The sequence below is a fragment of the Musca autumnalis genome, unplaced genomic scaffold, assembly GCF_047663935.1.
Source record: "Musca autumnalis isolate F117 unplaced genomic scaffold, ASM4766393v1 scaffold_3, whole genome shotgun sequence".
In the NCBI taxonomy this organism is placed as follows: domain Eukaryota; kingdom Metazoa; phylum Arthropoda; class Insecta; order Diptera; family Muscidae; genus Musca; species Musca autumnalis.
Genome location: NW_027411866.1, coordinates 261,445,756 through 261,467,370, shown reverse-complemented (window position 1 = coordinate 261,467,370; position 21,615 = coordinate 261,445,756). Strand labels below are relative to the sequence as shown.

The 21,615-nt window shown below is 32.4% G+C and overlaps 2 protein-coding genes across 3 annotated transcripts; one reads left to right on the top strand and one right to left on the bottom strand.

The window, feature by feature from the left end:
* The first annotated feature begins 1,890 nt into the window (after window positions 1-1,890).
* Fim (plastin-2 fimbrin) lies at window positions 1,891-19,125 on the top strand. Of its 2 annotated transcripts, none has more exons than XM_073978334.1 (5): window positions 1,891-2,431; window positions 15,405-16,515; window positions 16,574-16,852; window positions 16,914-17,167; window positions 17,724-19,125. In XM_073978334.1, exons 1-5 carry the CDS (start codon window positions 2,360-2,362, stop codon window positions 17,916-17,918), a joined length of 1,911 nt encoding a protein of 636 aa, XP_073834435.1. In that variant the 5' UTR covers window positions 1,891-2,359; the 3' UTR covers window positions 17,919-19,125. The 2 variants fall into 2 exon arrangements, with proteins under 2 accessions (XP_073834435.1, XP_073834434.1); XM_073978333.1 differs by lacking the exon at window positions 1,891-2,431 and adding an exon at window positions 13,944-14,575.
* Window positions 19,119-20,163, bottom strand: LOC141399481 (uncharacterized). Its single transcript, XM_073978335.1, has one exon. It carries the CDS (start codon window positions 20,105-20,107, stop codon window positions 19,160-19,162), a length of 948 nt encoding a protein of 315 aa, XP_073834436.1. The 5' UTR covers window positions 20,108-20,163; the 3' UTR covers window positions 19,119-19,159.
* Window positions 20,164-21,615: the final 1,452 nt, after the last annotated feature.

Here is a 21,615-nt window from a genome sequence, read left to right as displayed (position 1 = left end):
TGTTATGGCTTAATCTGTCAAAACCGTGTTGACATGCAGAGTTGATATTTATTATTGATCAAAAAATTCAACTCTGTTTTGTTTTCATTTCAACATTTCGTTCTTCTTCTTCTTTGTATACTCATCCGTTATCATTAATCAAAACAATTTTGACGTTTTAAGCCATAGCGACAGGGTTGTATTTTTTTGGCGATTCTCATACCTGGCCTACCTATGAATTATTGTACCATGGATTCAATCATATGATTGGATTGATTGAATCTTCAACTAAAACAAAACAAACAAAAAACAGCGAAGGCACCCGCAAAAGGGAATTTTTACATTCCAGCAACATATCACAGGTAACTGTGTTGGTGTTACTTCAACTCACAAAAATGGATGATTTCTTTCTTATGCCTGATTTAGACTATGCTGGATTTAGCAAATCCAGTGGATTTAAGTTGTCATTTTCATACAACATATGTCAAATAAAACCAGATAATTGCTAAATTCAGCGTATTCTAAATGGACTTTTAGTTGAATTGTGCTGCCGGCTTGCAAAAATTTTGTTCAGATGTTTTTTGGGAAAGCCGGAAAGTGAGCATAATTCTCATTAACATGAGAATACTCGATGCTTAAAACCTTTTTAGATTACCACATTATATGATTTGGTTTTACGAAGTCCTAGAAACAAATGAGGTTTATTTACATTTGCTTTTTGCGTCATTTGTTTACATATACACATGCACGCAAAAACACATACACAACGCACAATCATTTTAATTAAAAAAAACAGGAATTTCACAATATAAATGTTTGTCAAGATTTGACTTAATTCAAAAACAAAAACATAATTTACGGCCCTAAAGATAGAAACACAATGAAATACGCCGCCTTTTCACGCTCAGTTTCTTGTAAAAGACTAAAGGCCAAGTACTACCTAATTCAAATGAATAAGGCAGCAATTGAATTAGGTAGTACTTGGACTTTAATCTTTTACATGAAACTGAGCGTGAAAAAAGCGGCGTATTTCATTCTGTTCACACCTTAAAACCTGATTTTTGTTCTAATGTAAAACGCATATTAAAGAGTTCAGGGTTTCACTAGAAAAAACCATCATTTCAAAAACTGAAAAGCCAATTGATAATTCCCTTCGCCGGGTACATAAGCTGCCTCGCCTGCTTACCTTGCTTGCTTCCGATAAAAGAATAAAAAAGAAAAGAGCAACCCAGTCCCAAATTTGCTCGGCCTTCTTTATTCTTTTATTTTTATTATGTCAGAAATGAATTAGGAAAGCAAGGCAACCAGGCGAGGCAGCTTATGTACCCAGGCCTTTACTCTCGAAGGTAATGATGAAGTTAAGCCAATGGGAGAATACTCCAGACTTAAGCAATCATTAATTTATTTCAATAAATGCTCTCATTTGTTAGTTATGGGACATATTTATTCGTCGTTCTGAGAGTATTTCTACGTAAACAACGTAGAAAAATCGTCGTTCGTTCACAAAATTTTGTATGGGGAAATAAGTAATTTATTATCAGTTATGGGTCGAATAACAAATAGAGAACGATCGACGTACCGTGGAAATGGCACATAATGTTGCATATTTTGATAGTTTGCCAGTTACATACTAAAGTCATTTCAGTAAAAAAATCATAAAATTATGCGTCTCTTGATCGAGTTCCATAATCCCCTTCAATACTAGGGCTGTTAATAACCCGGTTAAACTTAACCTTAACCGTATTAACTCAGGGGTTTGGGTTTCAAATGTCAATTCAAAATGTCAAATAAATCCTCATAAGTAGTGCTATAACATTACAAAAAATGTACTTTGTTGTTGCTATTCCCCGATGCATCTACCTTGTTAATTTTGCCATGTATCTTGTGTTTTCAAGTTGCAACATGGGCAGCACTTTTCTTTCTTCTCTTTCTCACTGAAGCCGACTTGTGATCCCTAACGTTTTGAGACTTTGTTAGTTGAGCCATTCATTTTTTATTTGACGTAGAGACTCGTTTGATTTTTTCTTTGCGGGTTGTGGTTAAAATCTCTCTATAAGTAACTTATTTATTTAATTTTCGTTTAATAATCTTTAACACACAGAAAGCCAAGAAATACAAATATTTAAAAGAATAAATAAAATTAAAATTGGAAAGTTAAACGTCACAAAGAAGTCAAACCAGCGAAAGTGTTAGTGAGAAAAAGCAATCCAATTAATGCAAAGTTAAAGTTGTGTGTAGTGGAAGGAATAGTGTGCAAAAATAAAGATCGAAAATTATTTATCCCACAAGAGGAACGGGAAACAATCAAAAAATTAACTTTAAACAGTAACAAATACTGTTTGCAAAAAACGACTTGCAACACAACCAAGTACACACAATAATGTCTATAAACAAATTCACGAAAGGCCTTTCAGCGGAAGAAAAAGCAGAGATTCAGGAGAAATTCACAGAGGTAAGATGGAGAACTCACACGCTCCCCCATAATGAATAATTAAAAAGTACGACTTAAAGAAAAAACAGCAACATTTAAATGCCTTTACGATGAGTCACTTGAGTCACATACTTATAATAAAGTTCACATCTCAGAGGGAGGTGGTGAGGTGGTTGTGTAGTAAAAAAGGTGGGTGAGCGCGTCAAGGAAATTAATTACTCGAGAAACATATAGCTTTAGTTTTTGCTTAAATTAAATTCGTTGTCCTTTTCTTCTTGCCACTGCATTTTAAACAAATATGGTAGCTTGTTGACTGGCCGGACGAAAGAGGAAAATTACATGTGTTTACAATATTCAACCCCAAATCGAGAAGATGATTCCTTTGTTGGTTTCGATTCAAGGCCTAACATGCAATCCTCAATCCTCCCCACGTTGCTTGCGTCCGATTGGCACAATGCAAAAGGGTGTGTATATCTGTGCATGTGGGGAGGATAAGTTGGAAACAAGAAATTATACAAATAAATATCTACAAACAACGAACGCCACACAAAATAAGCAATGCATTTCATCCAACATGGACATATGGGTGTTGCCGGTGTTGTTTTGCTTTCGCATACACTACTAAGCAGGCGCAGCATCAGAATATCAGGAGAAAGACATTCGGTATAAAAGAAGAAATACTAGTCCACCACAATCGTCATACAAGCCCCCATCAAGCATTGCATACGCTCACTAACTTTCATTCTTAAAAAGTAAAACTGTATTCTCGTAGCTTAGCTGTCGGGCATATTATCGGATTTAGAGGGGGGTGAGGCATTGGCTGATAAAGCCTCATAATAAGGTATTAAGACTTTGTGGGGGTTGTTCATATACAATAATACAATGTCAATGACGTTTTACAAAGAGATTTATTTCAAGAGTTCAAAAATGAGGAAATGTAGTGAAAATTAAAATTATATATTATATATTTATTATGGGGTGTGCATATAAAATATCACTTATTTATTTTTTGTACCGTAGGGGTACTTAAAAGTAAGAAAACTAAATTTGAACACATAACTGAAACTCGAAAAACACATTTAAATGTCTTCAACATATTTTGATACCGCAATTCCGAATGACTGTGTGCTAATTGGGTACTAAAATAAAAATAAAATAATACGGAAATAATTTTATAAATTTTTTATCATTGTAAGATTTAAATCAACAAATATTTGAAACAATGGACAGCTTTAATACAATTTTGATTTAGGTATGTTTGTTTAGAAAACGGAAAAGTAACAAAATAACAATAAACATATAATTCATAATAAGATTACCTCCAGCCACAAATTGGTACATATTTTAAAAAATCTCACGTCTTTTGGTGTATACAAAAAAATTATATTTTTAATTGTTGGCGAAAATTTCACATTGAAAATTTGTTATTTGGCAAAAAAAAAACATAAATTTCCTTTGGCGATATCTAGCGAAAAAAATGTATATTATATATCGTCATCATAAATGCCAAAAGTCGTAAGTAACAATTTCAAAAGTTAACAGGAGAAGCAAAAAACGTTATAAAATGAAAAACTTTTTTATGGAATATTAATCTTATTAGGGCGAGTTTTTGGCCATCATATACGAATGGGAGTAATGTAATGGAACCAAAAGCCGTGGAAACGCTTGGTTTTTGGGATCCGTCATTACAACAAAATCTGCAATATTATCCCATTTTCAGAAACGTGATTTCTTGGATAGGATCGTTGTTTTTGAACGTAGAAACATACGGGAGCGTGTACTGTAGTTTTATGTATTAGATTCAATAAAAAAAGGAATTTTGTTTGTTTTTTTTTTTTTTTTTTTTTTTTTGGAGACATGACTTCGGGCTTTTGTGATGACGATATGTTATGATATGTATGTTAATTGGCCAATCTAGGAAAATAAATAAAATAAATATTAAATTACACAATATAAATATAAACAACGAACACTTTTTCTAAGCGAGACAAGTGTACATTTTATTCGAATTTGTATTTTTTGTATGAAATGCATCATTAAAATGCATTTTTAGAACATTATTCACAATTCTTATAACAAACACCTGCACTATCTGTCTTTGTTCACTTTTTAAATTGCTGGGCATTTACTTTGCGATGTTATACTGACCCAAATGGCGTATGATTGGATGATTTTCAATAGGATAGCACATTGTATGTAGTGATGTTCTATTAAATCAAGTAAGCGTATGCATTGAAAAGAAGACGACAGCGGCAAAGTCATCATGACATCACTTTGATGCAGTGTCAAGTTAATTATAGTGACGGCGACAACAACAATAACATCATAAAATATTACTTTCAGCACGAATGGCAAGATATGTTAGTGTTGTTCTATAAACGACGGTACGAACCCATATGAATACCTACCTACCTAAATTTATTTAAATGCATTAATTCCATTCCTTATCGTTAATTGCATTGCGTACGCAAAAGTATTTGGAATAATAAGATAATATCCGTATGAAGTGCTCATCGAAATGCATTAAAAGAACATTTCAATGGTCATATTGTGACATGTTATTCCAATACAACAATTAACGTTTTTGTGTGGGTCAATGACAAAAGAATTAAAGTTTGGACGGAGTTCCCTTTCCGGTTCATGTCAACAAACAATGGCTGATAAGAGGTTATTCTCAAACATTCTCATTGTCAATCATAAAGAGATTGTGATGGAACCGTAATCCGTTCCAGTCCTCAAAATAATGTTATTTATGGCATTTATATGGATGCATTAAGGGGGTACCCCAACTTGTCACTGTTGATAAATCTTAACATTTTCCATTGGCTTATCTTGAAGTACATATACAGTGAGTCAATTAAATATTTTGCCTCTTTAGAGAATTGAGGAACCTTGTGGACACTTCATCCAAGACATTGGTTCCGAAATTAATATTGAAGACCCGATTAATTTTTGGAGGCGGCCAGGAAGGATCTTCGCCATTTTTTAAATAATATTTTGCCTCTGTTCTTGATTTTCATAGTTTCAAACTGTAATTTCTTTCACAATTTGCGATGCATCTTAGCTTTTTATTTATTTTTTACGCGTTTGTTAATTTCCATTTTATAATGCCCAGTCTTTCAACCTTAGGGCTGTATACTACATTTGAATTTAAAATAACAAATTGCATGACTTAATATAGTAGCTTAAAATTAATAAGGATAGGGTGTTAAGCTACTCCAATCAAAACAAAATACTATCATAATAAAGGGTAGAAAAACATATAAATTTGCATCTCCTTACAGAAAACTTTTGATTAAAAATGCATGCATTAAAACTACTCCAGGAAGGAGTGGGAGGGATGTTCAACTACTCCAAACAAAACTTACAAAGTTCAAGAATTAATTGTAGTAAAATAGTAAAATAAATACGTTATATAAAAAATCTTAAAAGCTTTATGATTGAATTGTGACTACTCCAGAACAATATTCAATAATAATAAATTGCATGACTTAATATAGTAGCTTAAAATTATTAAGGAAAGGGTGTTAAACTATTCCAATCAAAACAAAACACTATCACAACATAATAAACATATAAATTTGCATCTCCTCACAGAAAACTTTTGATTTAAAATATCGTCACCATAAATGCCGGAAGACGTAACCCACAAAAATAAAACTTTACAGGAGAAGCAAAAAACGTTATAAAATGAAAACGGTGTTATAAAATATCGAAAAATTTTAGTATCGTTGTTTAAGACAGAGAAGAAATATATTTTTTGAAAAAAATTACATTTTTTTCCAGAATGTTAGAAGCTGTGTGGGTTACGTCTTCTGGTATTGTATTTTTCTGAAATACTAAAAGACGTAACCTACAATTTATTGAGTATACATTTGAAGAAACTAGTATAAATGAAAAATTATAAACAAATTAGGACTGGTTTATTGGCCTACGCGGTTAAGCGAACTTTAAACTAGCCATCTGACGGTGTTGGGTTCAATTCCCAGTCTTGACGTTGATATTTCAATGGACCACAATTAGGTGAACTGTTTATTCCAACCATCACTATAATTACTTATAATTTCAATTGTATTATACGATATTAAATCTGGAATATTATATTTATTGTTGTATTTAAGTCAATTTATTGACAGAATATAGTTCACATAAATTAAGTGATCTGTAACAGTTTAAATGTAACTTTTAATTGTCATAAGGAATGTTGTCATAAAAGTAATGACAATCACTTGGAATTAAAGCGTTTTAAGTCTTGCAGGTGTTGAAATTTCTTTCTTGAAACTTTTAGCCTTTGTGTGTACATCTGAGGAGGATTCACTGCCTCAAAATTTCTTCTTCTCTATGGTAGAATCTGCTACTCGTCTTTGATATCAAGTTTAAAAAAGATTATACTGCTATGATCAAAAGCCAATGCTCGCAGTGACTGTAGGATTTCCTGTCTTTTTGTATAATCCAAACCAATACAGAAAATTTGCGTTTTTGTCTGGACCTATTCGATTATTACAATCAGTTGATCTCTATGGGTTAGTTGACCAGACCATCTTTTGCAAATTTACAGCCTAATCGTATCCGTATTTAAAGAATACATCTTTGTACTAGAACGACGTGAATTTTGACCACTTACACGTTTTCGTATCAACGTCTCAAATTTTGAACATTTCCGTTCGTTATTTCTCTTGGAAAAATGAACAATATCGGGACGAGCATTGCCTTCCGAATAACCACTTCCTTTTGTCCGGTTAACATATTGTTTTTCATACGTGCGTTTTAGATGTTTATTTAAATCAGGGCATAGGTCTTCTGTCATCATCTTCAATTATTTCAATTATGGATTTTTTCTGTAAGACCAGTAAAAACCGTCAAAGTTATGCCTTAAAAATTAACTAAAAGAATGGTCTTTGTGATTTTTGAAAAAAGCTACCATTCTTGAGATATGATAACCTAAGAGTCAAATTACACATATGGAGAAATAAGCCGAGTAAAAGACAAAACTGTTAAAGTAACTACACCATGTGATAGGTATTTCCATAAGCTTTCATACCTTACCCATTTTGTAGTAATCGGTTCAGTAGAACTGGGTCTAACCCGGTTTTGATCCTGGACTTTCGGGTCAAATAACCGGTTAACCGAATCCGCCCCGTGGAAATTATACATTAACTCAATAAGCCCTCCCTCTGGCATTATAATTGCTGCAAATATCAAAGAATACATTGTTTGTACTGCTGTTTAGTTTTGAAATAATGTGGGTTACGCCTTTTGTGTTCTATGAAAATTACAGTATGCTGTTACGTCTATTGGCATTTCTTGAATAGGATCGTTAATTTTAAACGTAGAAGCTTGAAATTTTGCCAGAGCATGTATTTTAGCTTAATATATCAGATTCCATCAAAAAACGAATTTCCATTTCCATGTCGGTTACGTCTTCCGGCATTTATGGTGACGATATATGAATTAAAACTACTCCAGGAAGGAGTGGGAGGGATGTTCAACTACTCCAAACAAAACTTACTAAGAAAAAAATCTTATTAAAAAACTTTGTGATTGAGTTGTGACTACTCCATAACAATATTCTTGATTTTCATAGTTCGAAACTGTAATTTCTTTCACTATTTGCGATGCATCTTTGCTTTTTTTATTTTTTACGCATTTGTTATTATTTTAAGGTAGCGGCGAATCATTTTTAACTGATTTTCTTAAAGATTAATGTCGGTAATGACCAAAATCAATGTAACATATTGTCGAAGAAATTAATGTAGGGAAATTGAAAAAAATAACCGCGAAAACATGCGTGTAACAAAAATTTCATTTTCTCAAAAAATATGTAAAAGGCAAAATACTTTTTTGATGTAAAATAGTTTGTGTTGTTATAGATTTTTTTCAAATATTGGATCTTAAACTATCCACAAACATACTACATACAAATATTCAACTTATTGACCTCTAATTTGATGGTTTAAGACGAATTTATTCAAATTTTTTCAATTTTCTAAAGAGGCAAAATATTTAAATTTAAAGTATTTAATTGACTCACTGCACATATATAGCAAAGAATATGTGCAAAAATGTTTAAGTTTACAAAATTGACAGGGATATCAACGTTGGCAGGCATTTTGTTTAGTATGTAACATAGAAATTTTAAGTAAGAAACTCTTCGGATTACGTGAATGTATATATTTTACTATTTATTTATTTATTTATTTATTTCATACTGTAATACAAAGCCTTTATGGCCAAAAAATATATTACATTTCGATAATACCTGAAATCTTAATCATAATACATATAATTAGATATCATTGGCTCCCCAACCCTTTTTTACATTGTAGTTATTTCAAAAATAAATCAATTTAGTCCTATTAGCAATAACATTACCCAAAGTCTTATTGTACGATTTGTTATTTATAACTAGTTTATGAAAGGTATATATCAAGGAAGAATATCATTATATTATGGGTGTTTATGTAAAATTCATTGCATTGGTAGAATAAAAACTATATAAGCAGCCATTTATTCCGAACGATTAGACAAGTGTGCCCTAATCTTAAGTCGAAATGCATTATTAGAATGCGAAAAGATACGCAAATCAAGTGGTAAATAGTTCCAACATCTGGCAACTCGCACCACAAACGAGCCTTCAAACCAAGAGTTATGTATAATAGGAATCATTATTTGAGTATTTCTGATCGAGCCCAAAAAAGTAAACAGATTACACAAATTCTTAGGAAATCCTGTTTTCACAACTTTATAAAAGTGTAACATATTACGTATATCAACATAATCTCGAAATGAACACCCTAAAAACTTAGTTACAAAGCAGGAAATATGTTCGCGTGTGCGAACATTGTAAACAAATCTAACTATAGTATTCAGAATACGTTGTAATTTCAAAAAAATAGTTTCATTCGCACCTGATATAATCTCAATAGCATATATAATTCTAGGCATCAATAGTGAATGAGCAGAGCAATTCGAATTTTAACCCAAGAGGGTAAAAAAATACTAGTTGAATATAACTTACGCAAAATATAGTAAATTTTTGATTGAATAGTATCTATATGGAATCCAAATTTTAGTTTATTATCCAGTACAAGTCCCAGACATTTATGACTATCCACTACCTCAACACTAGACTGTCCTAAAGAAATATTAAGATTTTGTACTTCAGATCCATAAATAATGGCCTTGGTTTTCAGGGGGTTAATTACTAACGAATTATTTTGAGTCCAGCTCAAAGTCTGATCTAAACAATTATTGATTTTATTTCCAAATCAATTATATATGTCAAGATAGGCGATACAAATATAACGAATAGAATATTATAAACTCATGAAAATTGATAATAAAACATTTAGCATTAAGTTTCACTATTCTATATATTCCAGAAAGTATTTAAAGAATATTTACTATATTTATTTATTTAATGTACCACCTATAGGATGTGTTGTAGTCATGAATGCCATCCGAGTGTGACACTCCTTCTGATACATTAATCTACACAGTTACCACATGGTGAAGGCAAACAAACAAACAATATCATAGTCATTCTATAAGTAAGAGTATGCGTTCTGAAAAACATAAGCTAATCTTGGGATTTGTAAAATGTCCGAGTGTCCGTTTGTACATGTGATATTGTAATGTTTGTTTGTAAATTACTGTTGGTCCCAGTTGTATAAATTGATGGTACTACGCCCGTCAACAAAGTGAAGTCATGTTTGTTATCAATTTGTATAGTTGTTGTTATTTTACATACGAAAATATGTACACACGAAATGTAATTACTAATTGCAATTTCTTTACTCGGAATTATGTCCATATATGCCACAAGAGTCCCTCCCACCAACTTCGAAGTTTAATTTTAAATACGTCTTGTCATTTTATACTTCATTTGCTGCGTATCACAGTAGTTTGTGAAATTCTGCCAGTCTTTCCTTTTCTGATTCCCTCTTAGTCAGAGACCTCCAGCTGTTTTATTGTGGTTTCAATTTCATTTCATTACACTTTGGATTTGTTTTGTTTATAGTATTTTTGCATTTGTTAACCCAGACATACATACCACAGTAATTAAACAACCATACATGCTTAGACAAATGGGGCTAGTTGATAGTCTTCTCACTTCATCATATCGGTACTGTTCATTGCTTTGATGAAATAGTCCGATGACAGTATAAGAGTGAAGCTTTTTGGCACAGATATAACGCAAAGTTGACTTGATGTGTTTGGAATTATCAATTAGTTTACTGATATTGCATAATATATTAATTGTATTTGTATACCACATCGAAGATACATTGATTCGACGAGTACAACAACGTATTGTCTAAGCATTCATCCAACATTTCCATTGCAATATGCGACATTTGCAAATACTATATTGGGAAATCTGGGTATTTTTTTGCTTTGTCTTCAATTAATTCAGTGCATCTTATTAAATGGGATGTAATATGCAATGCGGTTTCCCGTTATTGCCATTATCTACCAATCGCTTCCATTAAGAGCGGGGTATTTTAAGACATTACTTTCCTTTTGCAATTTCAATGTAATTTTATAGTGACAACAGAGTTGAAAGTGGTTTATCGCTAGCCTTGTGGTTTTTTGAGGAAGTTTTTTTTTCAAAGATCCACTTTTCAACAATTTATTGAAACAACTGGATGTTTACTTATTTGTGTGTGCTAAACAAAGATGGAAAATAATATTTCATTTAAGATATCATTGAATGTTTTTTTGAAATATGCAATAATTTATTAACCACACGTTTTCAGAAATGTCGTACAAAACACGAATTTCAGAAATGAATTGTTTATATACATTTATATACTGAAAATTTTAATTCTTGAAGGAATTCGATAAAATGTATCGAAGAGTTCATTTATATGTTTTTCTACTAGTTGTACACATTTCGCATACATAATTCTCTCGTAGAACCGCAGAACAGTATTGATATGATAAATACTGCCAATACGATATTGTTGAATGACGTAGGAACGCTTGCTTCAAAATGAGCAATAAATAGAAATTTAAAAAGATTACCCTCCAGCCATGTATGCAGTTGTCTAGAATTGTTTTATCTTTACAATTCATAGGATATTGAAGAAACGACTTGATATTAGATTTGTACTTGCTAAATATTACTGAATAAATCTCCTTAGTAATATTTAGCAACTTTTAACGTTTAGTAAAAGAACAACACTCAGTAATACTTTGTAATAATTATTACAAAATATCGATTCACACTTATGACATGTTTCACTAAGACGATTCGAATACAAATTCGTTTGAAATACTACCAAACTTCAGTTTTTTGAAAAATATTTGAATTATATTTTCAAACAGGCCAATTAGTCTATCTTAATATTAAAATGATCCTTAATTTTCATCTGTGAGAGTTATTAACACACTAATGAATACATTTAATGTTTGCGTTATTTCATCTAATAACTCTTCATATAACACTTAAATTTGCATTTAATTTAAATGGCATTAAGTGTATTATATAATGGCCTCGTTTAAGTGACTGTAATAAAATAAAACAAACTACAGACATTCATTGTCCCCATGCCAAAATATTTTGACTTCGTTAACTAGTGTAGATAGTTAACAAAAACATGATGTCGGCATGAAAAAATGTTTCACTCCTGACAAGTATACCGGCATTTCACACAAATTGCCAACAACAATCAAACATACATACATATGCCATTTAATTGCAATTTGTTCTAAATGAGCAATAGAAACACTGATAGGAGTTGTATTCAAAAATAACTTCGAAAGAATTTTGCATTTTCTGGTTTAGGTATTAAAATATAATGCATGTATAATGGTATAATTAAAAGCGATCATTGTCGTATTGGCTATGTTATAGTATTAGCATAAATAAATTAAATTAATAATAAAATCCGGCTATGTACAATTATTCGGCTCTTTAAAATAGTATCGGAAGACACTCTTTCATGGGAGATACTAGTATCACATTAATAGTAGTCTCCAATGGATCAGTTACATTTTTAAAAAAGTATCTATTCTTACTAAAGATAAATGTTTCTCAATACCTACATATTAAGATAAATATTAGTCAACATGATGAGCCATTAGATTCCTTTAGATAAACGACCATAAAACGACAATTTATTTAGTTATATTTCCAGTAAATGATTTCCAATCATTGCCTAAACACTAAACGTAGGTATTTTATGCATATATTTTAATGCTTAAACTTTATACCAAAGTTGTAATACACCAATATTTAAATCAATTAAACGGTCTATGTATTCATCAGCTCTTAACATTATCATATTTGAGAATTGTGTTAACGAAAAACGCCAATAATGCAAAAAAAAAAAAAAATCAACGAACTTCGTCGCCATTAGTATCAACGACATAGCCAACTATGGACACAAGATTGAACAACTTAATGAATCGCTTAGTTTCGTTCAAACTTTCTAACCTTCTTCGGACGAGTATTTTTGTCTGTTGATTGAATACCTTTATTTTGTTTCTAGCGTCGTCGCATATCATTGTTGTTACTGTTGTATTCTATTGGCATATTATCTTTACAGTTTGTTTTTATTGGAGTTTCCGTATACAACCAATTTCCCCACCAAAACTATAAGTGGCCAATCGTTTAGCTTTTAAAATAGAAATGGGGTCTATCCGCTTCTTGCATTTGGCCGTTCGTGTGGGTTATTATACACATTTCATTTATTATGTTGTTGGACACCGACATGCAAATTTGGCCATGCGTTAAATCATAAAAAATACATTGCTTTTGTCGTGTTGACCCACAATTGTTAGTGGTGTCACCAAAGAAATTTACCTTAAATTCACTTTGCGCATACACACAAACATTTATGTATGACGGTTTGTTTTACAGTTTTCTTGAATGTCGTTGACATTTGACTCCGGTATATAAAATTTCTTGTCGACAGTGGCGACTAACACATTCCAAATAAGAACCTTTTAAAAGCGGCGTCTAACACTTAGTCTTTGAAAGAAATACTTTCCGTGATATAATCAAAAGTTGGAGTAAAAACATGCCTTGTTTGCTGCTTACAGTCAATTAATGGCGGTTGTTCAATATTGATATACATTCCTCACTTCATCAATAAAACAATTTTTCTTTAACAGTTCACCTTGATGTCATTGTCTCAAATTTTCTATAATCTTATCAATAACCACAGCTATTCTTCCCCTCTAACTGTGATTGTCAGTGGCACACTAACTCATGTCTTATGATTTTAATTAGGTGTCAAATATAGACATCAGAATATGTGATGATGGACGTAACGAGGGATGCAATAATGTACCACATATCCAATATTACCACCAGAAAAATGAAATACTCAATTTTAATTATTGAATAAGGCAACGTTTTTTAGGTATGCGGAAAAATAATTTTCCTGCAATGGCAATTGTATTGAGTCTTTGATATATGAACTAGGAAAGAACTTTGATTTCATTAATTGTATGTACAATGCACAGTGAATTTGTGGTGCATGCATGTACATATATTTTGTGTAATTTTTTTTAAATTAAGTTTGCCTCATCATTGCACGCACGTACCAACTGCTTTTATACCTTAGTAACAAGGTTAATATCCTAGTACAGGCCCCAGATGACCACATATTTCAGCTATATTTTATCGATATGAAAACATTTTCAAACAATCGGTGTTAGTAAAATTCAACATTTTCCATCAGTTTCAAATCGACAAGAAATTCCATTCCACTCTTAAAATGACTGAAATATTTTTTCTTGAAACATTATGTTTTAAACAGTATTGAATCTATCTATGGTTGTTCACTGTGCAATGAAGGAATTGAATTGTTAGATTCGAACGTCAAGTGATAAGGAGAACTATTTTTACTTGTATGAGTATTGATAAAAACATATCTGGGTACGATTCACACCTGACTGACTGATTTGTAAATAATTTTTTCGTCCATATATTGGTATTCTTCAATTGAACACCCCACGGCGATCAGTTGAGTTTTGCATTCGGTCGCGTTAGGTCACCTCGTATTTCGGTAAAGGATTTTGTCAGTGAATTTGAAATTTTTGTTGTGAGAAAGTACATTAAACAACAACAACAACATGGCGGATATTATGGATTTGGAGCATCATCAAATTATGGAGGAGTATAAACAAAATCTGGAGGAGATGTTGCCAAATGTATGTTTCATTACAGCATTACAGCAGACATTCATTTACAAACAATTACGTTAAGATTACAAATAAACTGTATAATATCCATGAAAATTTGTGAATGTAAATGTTAGTGATGGAGTCAGCCATAGAGGAAATACAAAGTATACAATGTCTTGGTGAACCAATACCACCTCAATATTTTTTATCTTATCTGCAACTGCGTGCAAATGAAGAATTTTTTCCAAATTGCTGATTAGCAATTCATTGGAAATTGAATCGAATTGCTGCCAACAATTCTAGAATAAATACATGAAGTAATAATAATTGCAGAAGAAGAAAACCTACAAATGACAATGCGATATGTCGTTAGCATTTAATGTTGTAGTCATCGAAAATCTATATTCCTCTTTCCGGTTCTCTCCATTCGTACATAATAAGTCATACTACAAACTAAGTCACAGTGAACGCTGTTTATTCAAATCCAACTGTTAAGTGTTAGCAAGAAATTGGAATAAAAACAAACGTAGGTTGTGTCTAGTTCGCAAATTTCGAAAACAGGTTTCATTTTGTCGATGATGATTAAATGCGAAAAGTCCGCTGTGTCACCCGCTACCAATTGCTTTCAATGTTAAAACTGTAAATAGACAGTCAATACATTCTCTCTCGCCGTTGTTATCTCGTCTTTGGTCACGTCAAAAACAATGAATGAATATCCAAAATGAGATGAGTCATAGGCTAGTGAGACACTCTTGTAATAGATGACTAACCCCAAGTCGATAATTTATGCAGAAAATTATTCACTACGACAGAAATAAATCAGAGTATTTTCTTTAATCCTTCTTTTATCTTTCAGATTGACGCCAACAAAGATGGCTTCATTGATCTTAGTGAACTTAAATCGGCTCTGGACCAAGTTGGCTTTAAATTGCCCGGCTATCAAGTGCGTGAGATGATCGATGAATTCCAAAACAAACAACGCACATCCCACCAAGGTAAACTTAATTTGGAGGAATTCGAAAATTTATGTTTGGATCTCAAGTCGAAGGATGTGGCTAGCACATTCAAGACCGTTGTCTCCAAAAAAGAGAATTTGGAAACTTTGGGCGGTATGTCCAGCATCTCATCAGAAGGTACTACACACTCAGTGCGTTTGGAGGAACAGTTGGCCTTCTCCGATTGGATCAACTCGAACTTGGGACATGACCAAGATTTGAAACACCTGCTACCCATTGATGCCGAAGGCAAGCGTTTGTACCAATCGATAAAGGATGGTATTTTGCTGTGCAAAATTATCAATCACTCCTGCCCCGACACCATTGATGAGAGAGCCATTAACAAGAAAAATCTCACCGTTTATCGTGAGTTTGAGAACTTGACTCTGGCTTTGGTTTCTTCGCAAGCTATCGGTTGTAACATAGTGAATATTGATGCCCATGATTTGGCCAAAGGTAAACCTCACTTGGTTTTGGGTTTGTTGTGGCAAATCATTCGCATTGGTCTCTTCAGTCACATTACCTTGGATAGCTGTCCAGGCTTAGCTGGTTTGCTGTTCGACAATGAACGTCTGGAAGATTTAATGAAAATGTCACCGGAAGCCATTTTACTGCGTTGGGTAAACCACCACTTGGAACGTGCTGGTATTTCTCGTCGTTGTACCAACTTCCAATCAGATATTGTTGACTCGGAAGTCTATTCACATTTGCTTAAGCAAATCGCTGGCAATGATGTCGATGTCAATCTGGATGCTTTGCATGAAAAGGATCTGGTGTCTCGTGCCGAAATTATGTTGCAACAAGCAGCCAAATTGAACTGCCGCAGCTTCTTGACACCACAGGACGTTGTCAATGGAGTCTACAAGTTAAATTTGGCTTTTGTTGCTAATCTCTTCAACAATCATCCTGGTCTCGACCAACCGGAACAAGTTGAAGGTCTAGAATCCATTGAGGAAACTCGTGAGGAAAAAAGTAAGTCCATCAAAAATAATATTTATATTTGTTTATAAATTCCATGTCTTTATTTTAGCATACCGCAACTGGATGAATTCCATGGGAGTTAGCCCTCATGTTAATTGGCTATATTCTGATTTGGCCGATGGTTTAGTTATCTTCCAATTGTGTGACATTATTAAGCCCGGAATTGTCAACTGGAATCGTGTTCACAAACGCTTTACTCCATTACGTAAATTTATGGAAAAATTGGAAAATTGCAACTATGCTGTTGAATTGGGTAAACAACTTAAATTCTCGTTGGTTGGTATTGCTGGACAGGATTTGAATGATGGAAATGCAACCTTAACTCTAGGTAAGAAACAAAATGCTGATACGTCGCGCGAAATTAAATGCATTTTTTTATTTCATTTTAGCTCTAATTTGGCAATTGATGCGTGCCTATACACTATCCATTCTCTCCCGCTTAGCCAACTCTGGCAATCCAATTGTGGAAAAAGAAATTGTCCAATGGGTCAACAGCAAGCTATCAGAGGCTGGCAAAGAAACATCTCTTAAGAATTTTAATGATCCCGCCATTGCTGATGGTAAAATAGTCATCGATTTAATTGATTCCATCAAGGCTGGCAGTATCAATTATGATTTGGTTAGAACTGGTGGAACCGAAGAGGTATGTTTTTATTTATTATGTCGTAGCTACTGACTTGCAAAATTTTGTGAATAATAATTGAATAGAAATCTCCTCCAGATGTGCAAGTTCTAAAGTTAGTAAAGTTTCCCATTCATACGAGATTGATTAAATCAGACAGTTTTTGCTAACAATATGACGGAATAATATTTGGTGTATATTATTTCATTGTTATTGTATTGGTGTTATCTGCATTACATTAACATTTCCAGTCCAATTTTCAAATATATTGACTTTAAACACTCTTTTTACATGGACATAAATTATTTTGTCTTCTTTCGATAAGACGTGTTGTTGGAGTCAAAATGTAAAGAGTTGGTTTCAATGAAGCTGAAAACGTTGTGCGTTTTTTAATATTTTTGAAAAATATATTTTTTAGTAATGTGGGAAAATAAAAAAATGTTTTTGACCCAATAAGTGCATGTTATTTATTAACATTATTAGTTCACTGACAATAGCTTTTACACAATTTGTCCTATTTATTGGTTCCATTAAATTAACTGCTAATCAAATATTATACTATTTCTATCATTTGTAGGATAACTTGGCTAACGCCAAATACGCCATTTCAATGGCTCGCAAGATTGGTGCACGAGTATATGCCCTACCAGAAGACATTACTGAAGTGAAACCCAAAATGGTTATGACCGTATTTGCATGCATGATGGCTCTGGATTACATTCCCAACATGGATAGTGTTGAGAATCAAAATAATATTAACAATAGCAATTAAACGACATACCCAGATGCCAAATGCAACAAACAAACCAACCTAAACATCGAGAATAAATCCACCTCCACAACAAATATTTATGATAATAACAAATTTATTGATTGATTTATTGAGAGAAAAAAATGTAAAAGTGAATTGAAATGAGAATGAACAATTATTGTCATGTGTATTGAGCGAAAGGAAGTTCTAAAGCAACGCATCAGACAATGCTGTGCGAGGATCCATGGGATGAACTATAGTTAACTTCCACACATATACACATACACACACAAATCACGCCAATTAAGTAATTATGTATTTATATATATTTTTTTAGATTTACATATATATTTTTGTACAAATGTAAAACGTTGAAACATTAAGATGGTCCTTTAAGTTAACTTTTCAACGTCATTTGTAAGCTTGTTTTGACTTAATTTTTATATACATTTATTATAAAAATACGTACCGATATATGATTTTAAAGTAAATATTTTATTTTGTTGAATTTCGATTGCGTTTTACGTAGAAAGACTTTTTGTTTCCCCAAAACCAACCTTATTTTATAAATAAAGGTTAAGCTATACAAAAAAGTATAAATAAAGCAAATACTAATAATGAAAGCAGTGCATTGTATAATACGAAACAAATAAAGAATAGGCGAACTTGCGTTTAAGAATGAAGAAAAAAGAAAGGACAAACAAGTATATTTTTTTATTAATTGTCGGTATCTTACCACAACTGTTTGCATTTGCGGACACCTTTCAACCATTGTCATTCAGTTCCTTAACAGTTCGGGAAAAAGCACAAAAGGAAAAGCAGAGGTCTGCATTACGCACACTTTGATTTATGGAATAATAACGTCGAAACCGCCTCAGTGCCATTAAACTTGTAAACTTGTGGAGCAAAATGCCGTAGATGAGCATTCATTTTATACGCATACTGGTTTGCATGCGCGTGTAATGTGCAATAGAAACCTTCTACCTACAAATATATAAACGAATTTTGTCGTATGTCTAAGCTTAACACCTTGAGGCACGAACAGAGTTGTATAAAAACAAATCACCACATAATTTAAGTTCTATTTTAATTTTTATTTCAAATAAGTCTAAAGGTCATATAAGAAAAGAAAAAAAAAATAATTTGAAAAAGAAGAAAAAACAATAACATGTCTATGTATTCTGTATAAAGATTATAAAAATAACTAATAAACAAAAACCCAATATAATTTATGTTTGGTTTTATTTCCCCTATGTATTAAATCATTCGTTATCAATTTTGGATGACGCACTCGATAATGGTATTGGTGGTGTTACATTTTCATAGGTATGAATGATAGTTCGCTTGTAGATACGTTGGTGGGATTTTTCATTGTTTTTGTCATATTTTTTAGAATTCTTCTTGTCCTCGGTTGTGTCGCTATAACACTGAACTGTCCTTTCACCTAGCGCTGATTCGCAGTGGTAACAAACACCACCTTCTCGGGTGCGTTTCTGTACACACGTGGGCCATGAATTGTTGTCCGATCTTGAAGTATTTTCGGAGGAATTTTCTTTACTATTACTTGGGAAGAGTTTGCGCTGCTTACGATATTTGTTTTCAATTTTTATGGCAAAACTTTTCGGTGCAGTCTCTTTGTTGTATGAACAGTTCTCTGACGTTTCGCCACTTTTATTTTTGCAAATTCTGCACTTACTATGATTCTTTATTACGTTTCTGCATTGTTCAGATTTGCCATGTAATTTCATTTCTTCTGTTGTAGGAAGTTCTTCGTCATCATCTACATTTTCTGTTACTTGTGTCGATAATGTTTCTGCTTCACTGTTGTCACTACTATTATCAAAATTCTCAGTGCTTGAACTCTCCGAATTGACTTTGGTAGAATCTCCAAAATATTTCTGAACAAATGCCTCATATGCGCTGTCATAGTCATGAGCATGCTCCTCGGAGGACACTTCGTCAGCCCTTCGTTGTAGGGGTATCGATGTTTTTTGAGTATCATTTGCGACCAGATTTTTGTTTAACTTTTCTTTACTAAGATTTGGATGTGGTTGATTGGCAATGAATGTTTCCAAAGAATACAGAAGATCCCCAGGTTTTATGTTGTCCCAATCAAACACTTTGTCTTTCTGTGTTTCACTTGAGGTAATCTCATTTGCATTGTATAGAATCACAGCAATGACAAACGTAAACCACTTTGCGATCACCATTTTTAGTTTGTTTTAAATTTAACTGATAGCAATAGTAACCATCGTGGCTGGCTTTTATAAAGCTTGCTTATTCGTTTTGTTTGGCTTTCGATGGAGCATAGCGATAAAAGAAATAATTATGACTATAACCACAACAGTTTTTTAAATATATATTTTTATGGTTCAGATCAAAAGTGGAATTATCGAATTATTAACAATGGGGAAAAAAGGTTCGAATTTTAATTATGAAATCGTATTTCGCGGAATTATATTACGTGCGGAATTTCTCTCTTTTTGACTTTCGCCCTATCTTCTTCTTTATTTGCGCATCTGTGTTTCGGATATATGCGATCATATAATAATTACAGATTATTTGTTGGTTTACAATTTTTTTATGTTTAACAAAAATGGATTTTTATAAATATAGACGTCTGTTTTTGGCGGCATTCAATAAACTTCTTTCATTTTGATGTCCGGTCCATGTCAGAATATTTTTCAGCCAAGAAACTTCTTTTCTTCCTCTGCATGGTCTTCCATCAACTGATCCTTTGATAATTTTTTGCAGAAGAATATATTGTATCATTTCTCATGATATGTCCCAGGTATGACACTTTTCTTGTTTTAACTGTTTTAAGGAGTTGGCGATCTTGATTCGCCCTATCAGCAAACAAAAATCTTCTTTTTATAATTTGGCGTTATCTACAAGCTTATTGAGGATTACGACCAAACTTCAGTTGTGTTGACAGTTTCCTCTGAGACCGAATAGAAAATTTGGTATCACGTAAAGCCACCAAACTTGGTCATCGACTGGAATGATTTTATTTGATCTTCTGATGTTCGGATATATGTGATTATACAATATTTGTTTTAAATTTAATAAGTGAACTTATTTACTTAATGTAATCACCCTTATTACGGTTGGCGTTGTCGTATCCAAAATTGCAAGCTGACGTGTCGTAACGTCTAATTGGTATTATGTGTGTTCTTGTACAAACAACAAAAATTTTAATTTTTAAAGAATTCTTTTGGTAACAAAAATTATTAGAATTATTAGTAGATCATTTTTAAACTTTTAATTCAGAAGAAAATCTAACCCTACAGTTTTTACAATCAAAATAAGTGTTTGGCGTAGTCGTTGTAGAAGGGATATTTTTTGGTACCACTTAAAATTTACAACAACAATTTTTTGCTCATACAAAATTAAAAAATATATATTTTTTAATTGTAAAACAATTCGTTTGAAATCACCTTTTGTACAAGAACTAAGAAATTTGCATTGCATGAATCGTTATAGGTATGAGGATTTTCAATAGAAAGTTTCCCATCTGATAAAAGCACGAAATTTATCTTATGGAAATGTATAAAAATAGTAAAATTTGTATTTATTATAGTTATTTTCCAATATATTTTAATAATTGATTTCTTTTTATTATACCCTCAGCATTTATGCTAACGAGGGTATATAGAAATAATGGTTTTAGACCCCAAGTATGTTTGGACGAAATTTGTTTCAGACAATTTGTAGTCGA

Excerpts from the sequence above, each read along its gene's own strand:
- Fim (XM_073978333.1), top strand. The coding sequence starts at position 14,498 with ATGGCGGATATTATGGATTTGGAGCATCATCAAATTATGGAGGAGTAT. Across the intron at positions 16,516-16,573 it reads GGAAACTCGTGAGGAAAAAA|CATACCGCAACTGGATGAAT; the intron begins GTAAGTCCATCA and ends TCTTTATTTTAG. Across the intron at positions 17,168-17,723 it reads GAACTGGTGGAACCGAAGAG|GATAACTTGGCTAACGCCAA; the intron begins GTATGTTTTTAT and ends TATCATTTGTAG.
- LOC141399481 (XM_073978335.1), bottom strand. The coding sequence starts at position 20,107 with ATGGTGATCGCAAAGTGGTTTACGTTTGTCATTGCTGTGATTCTATAC.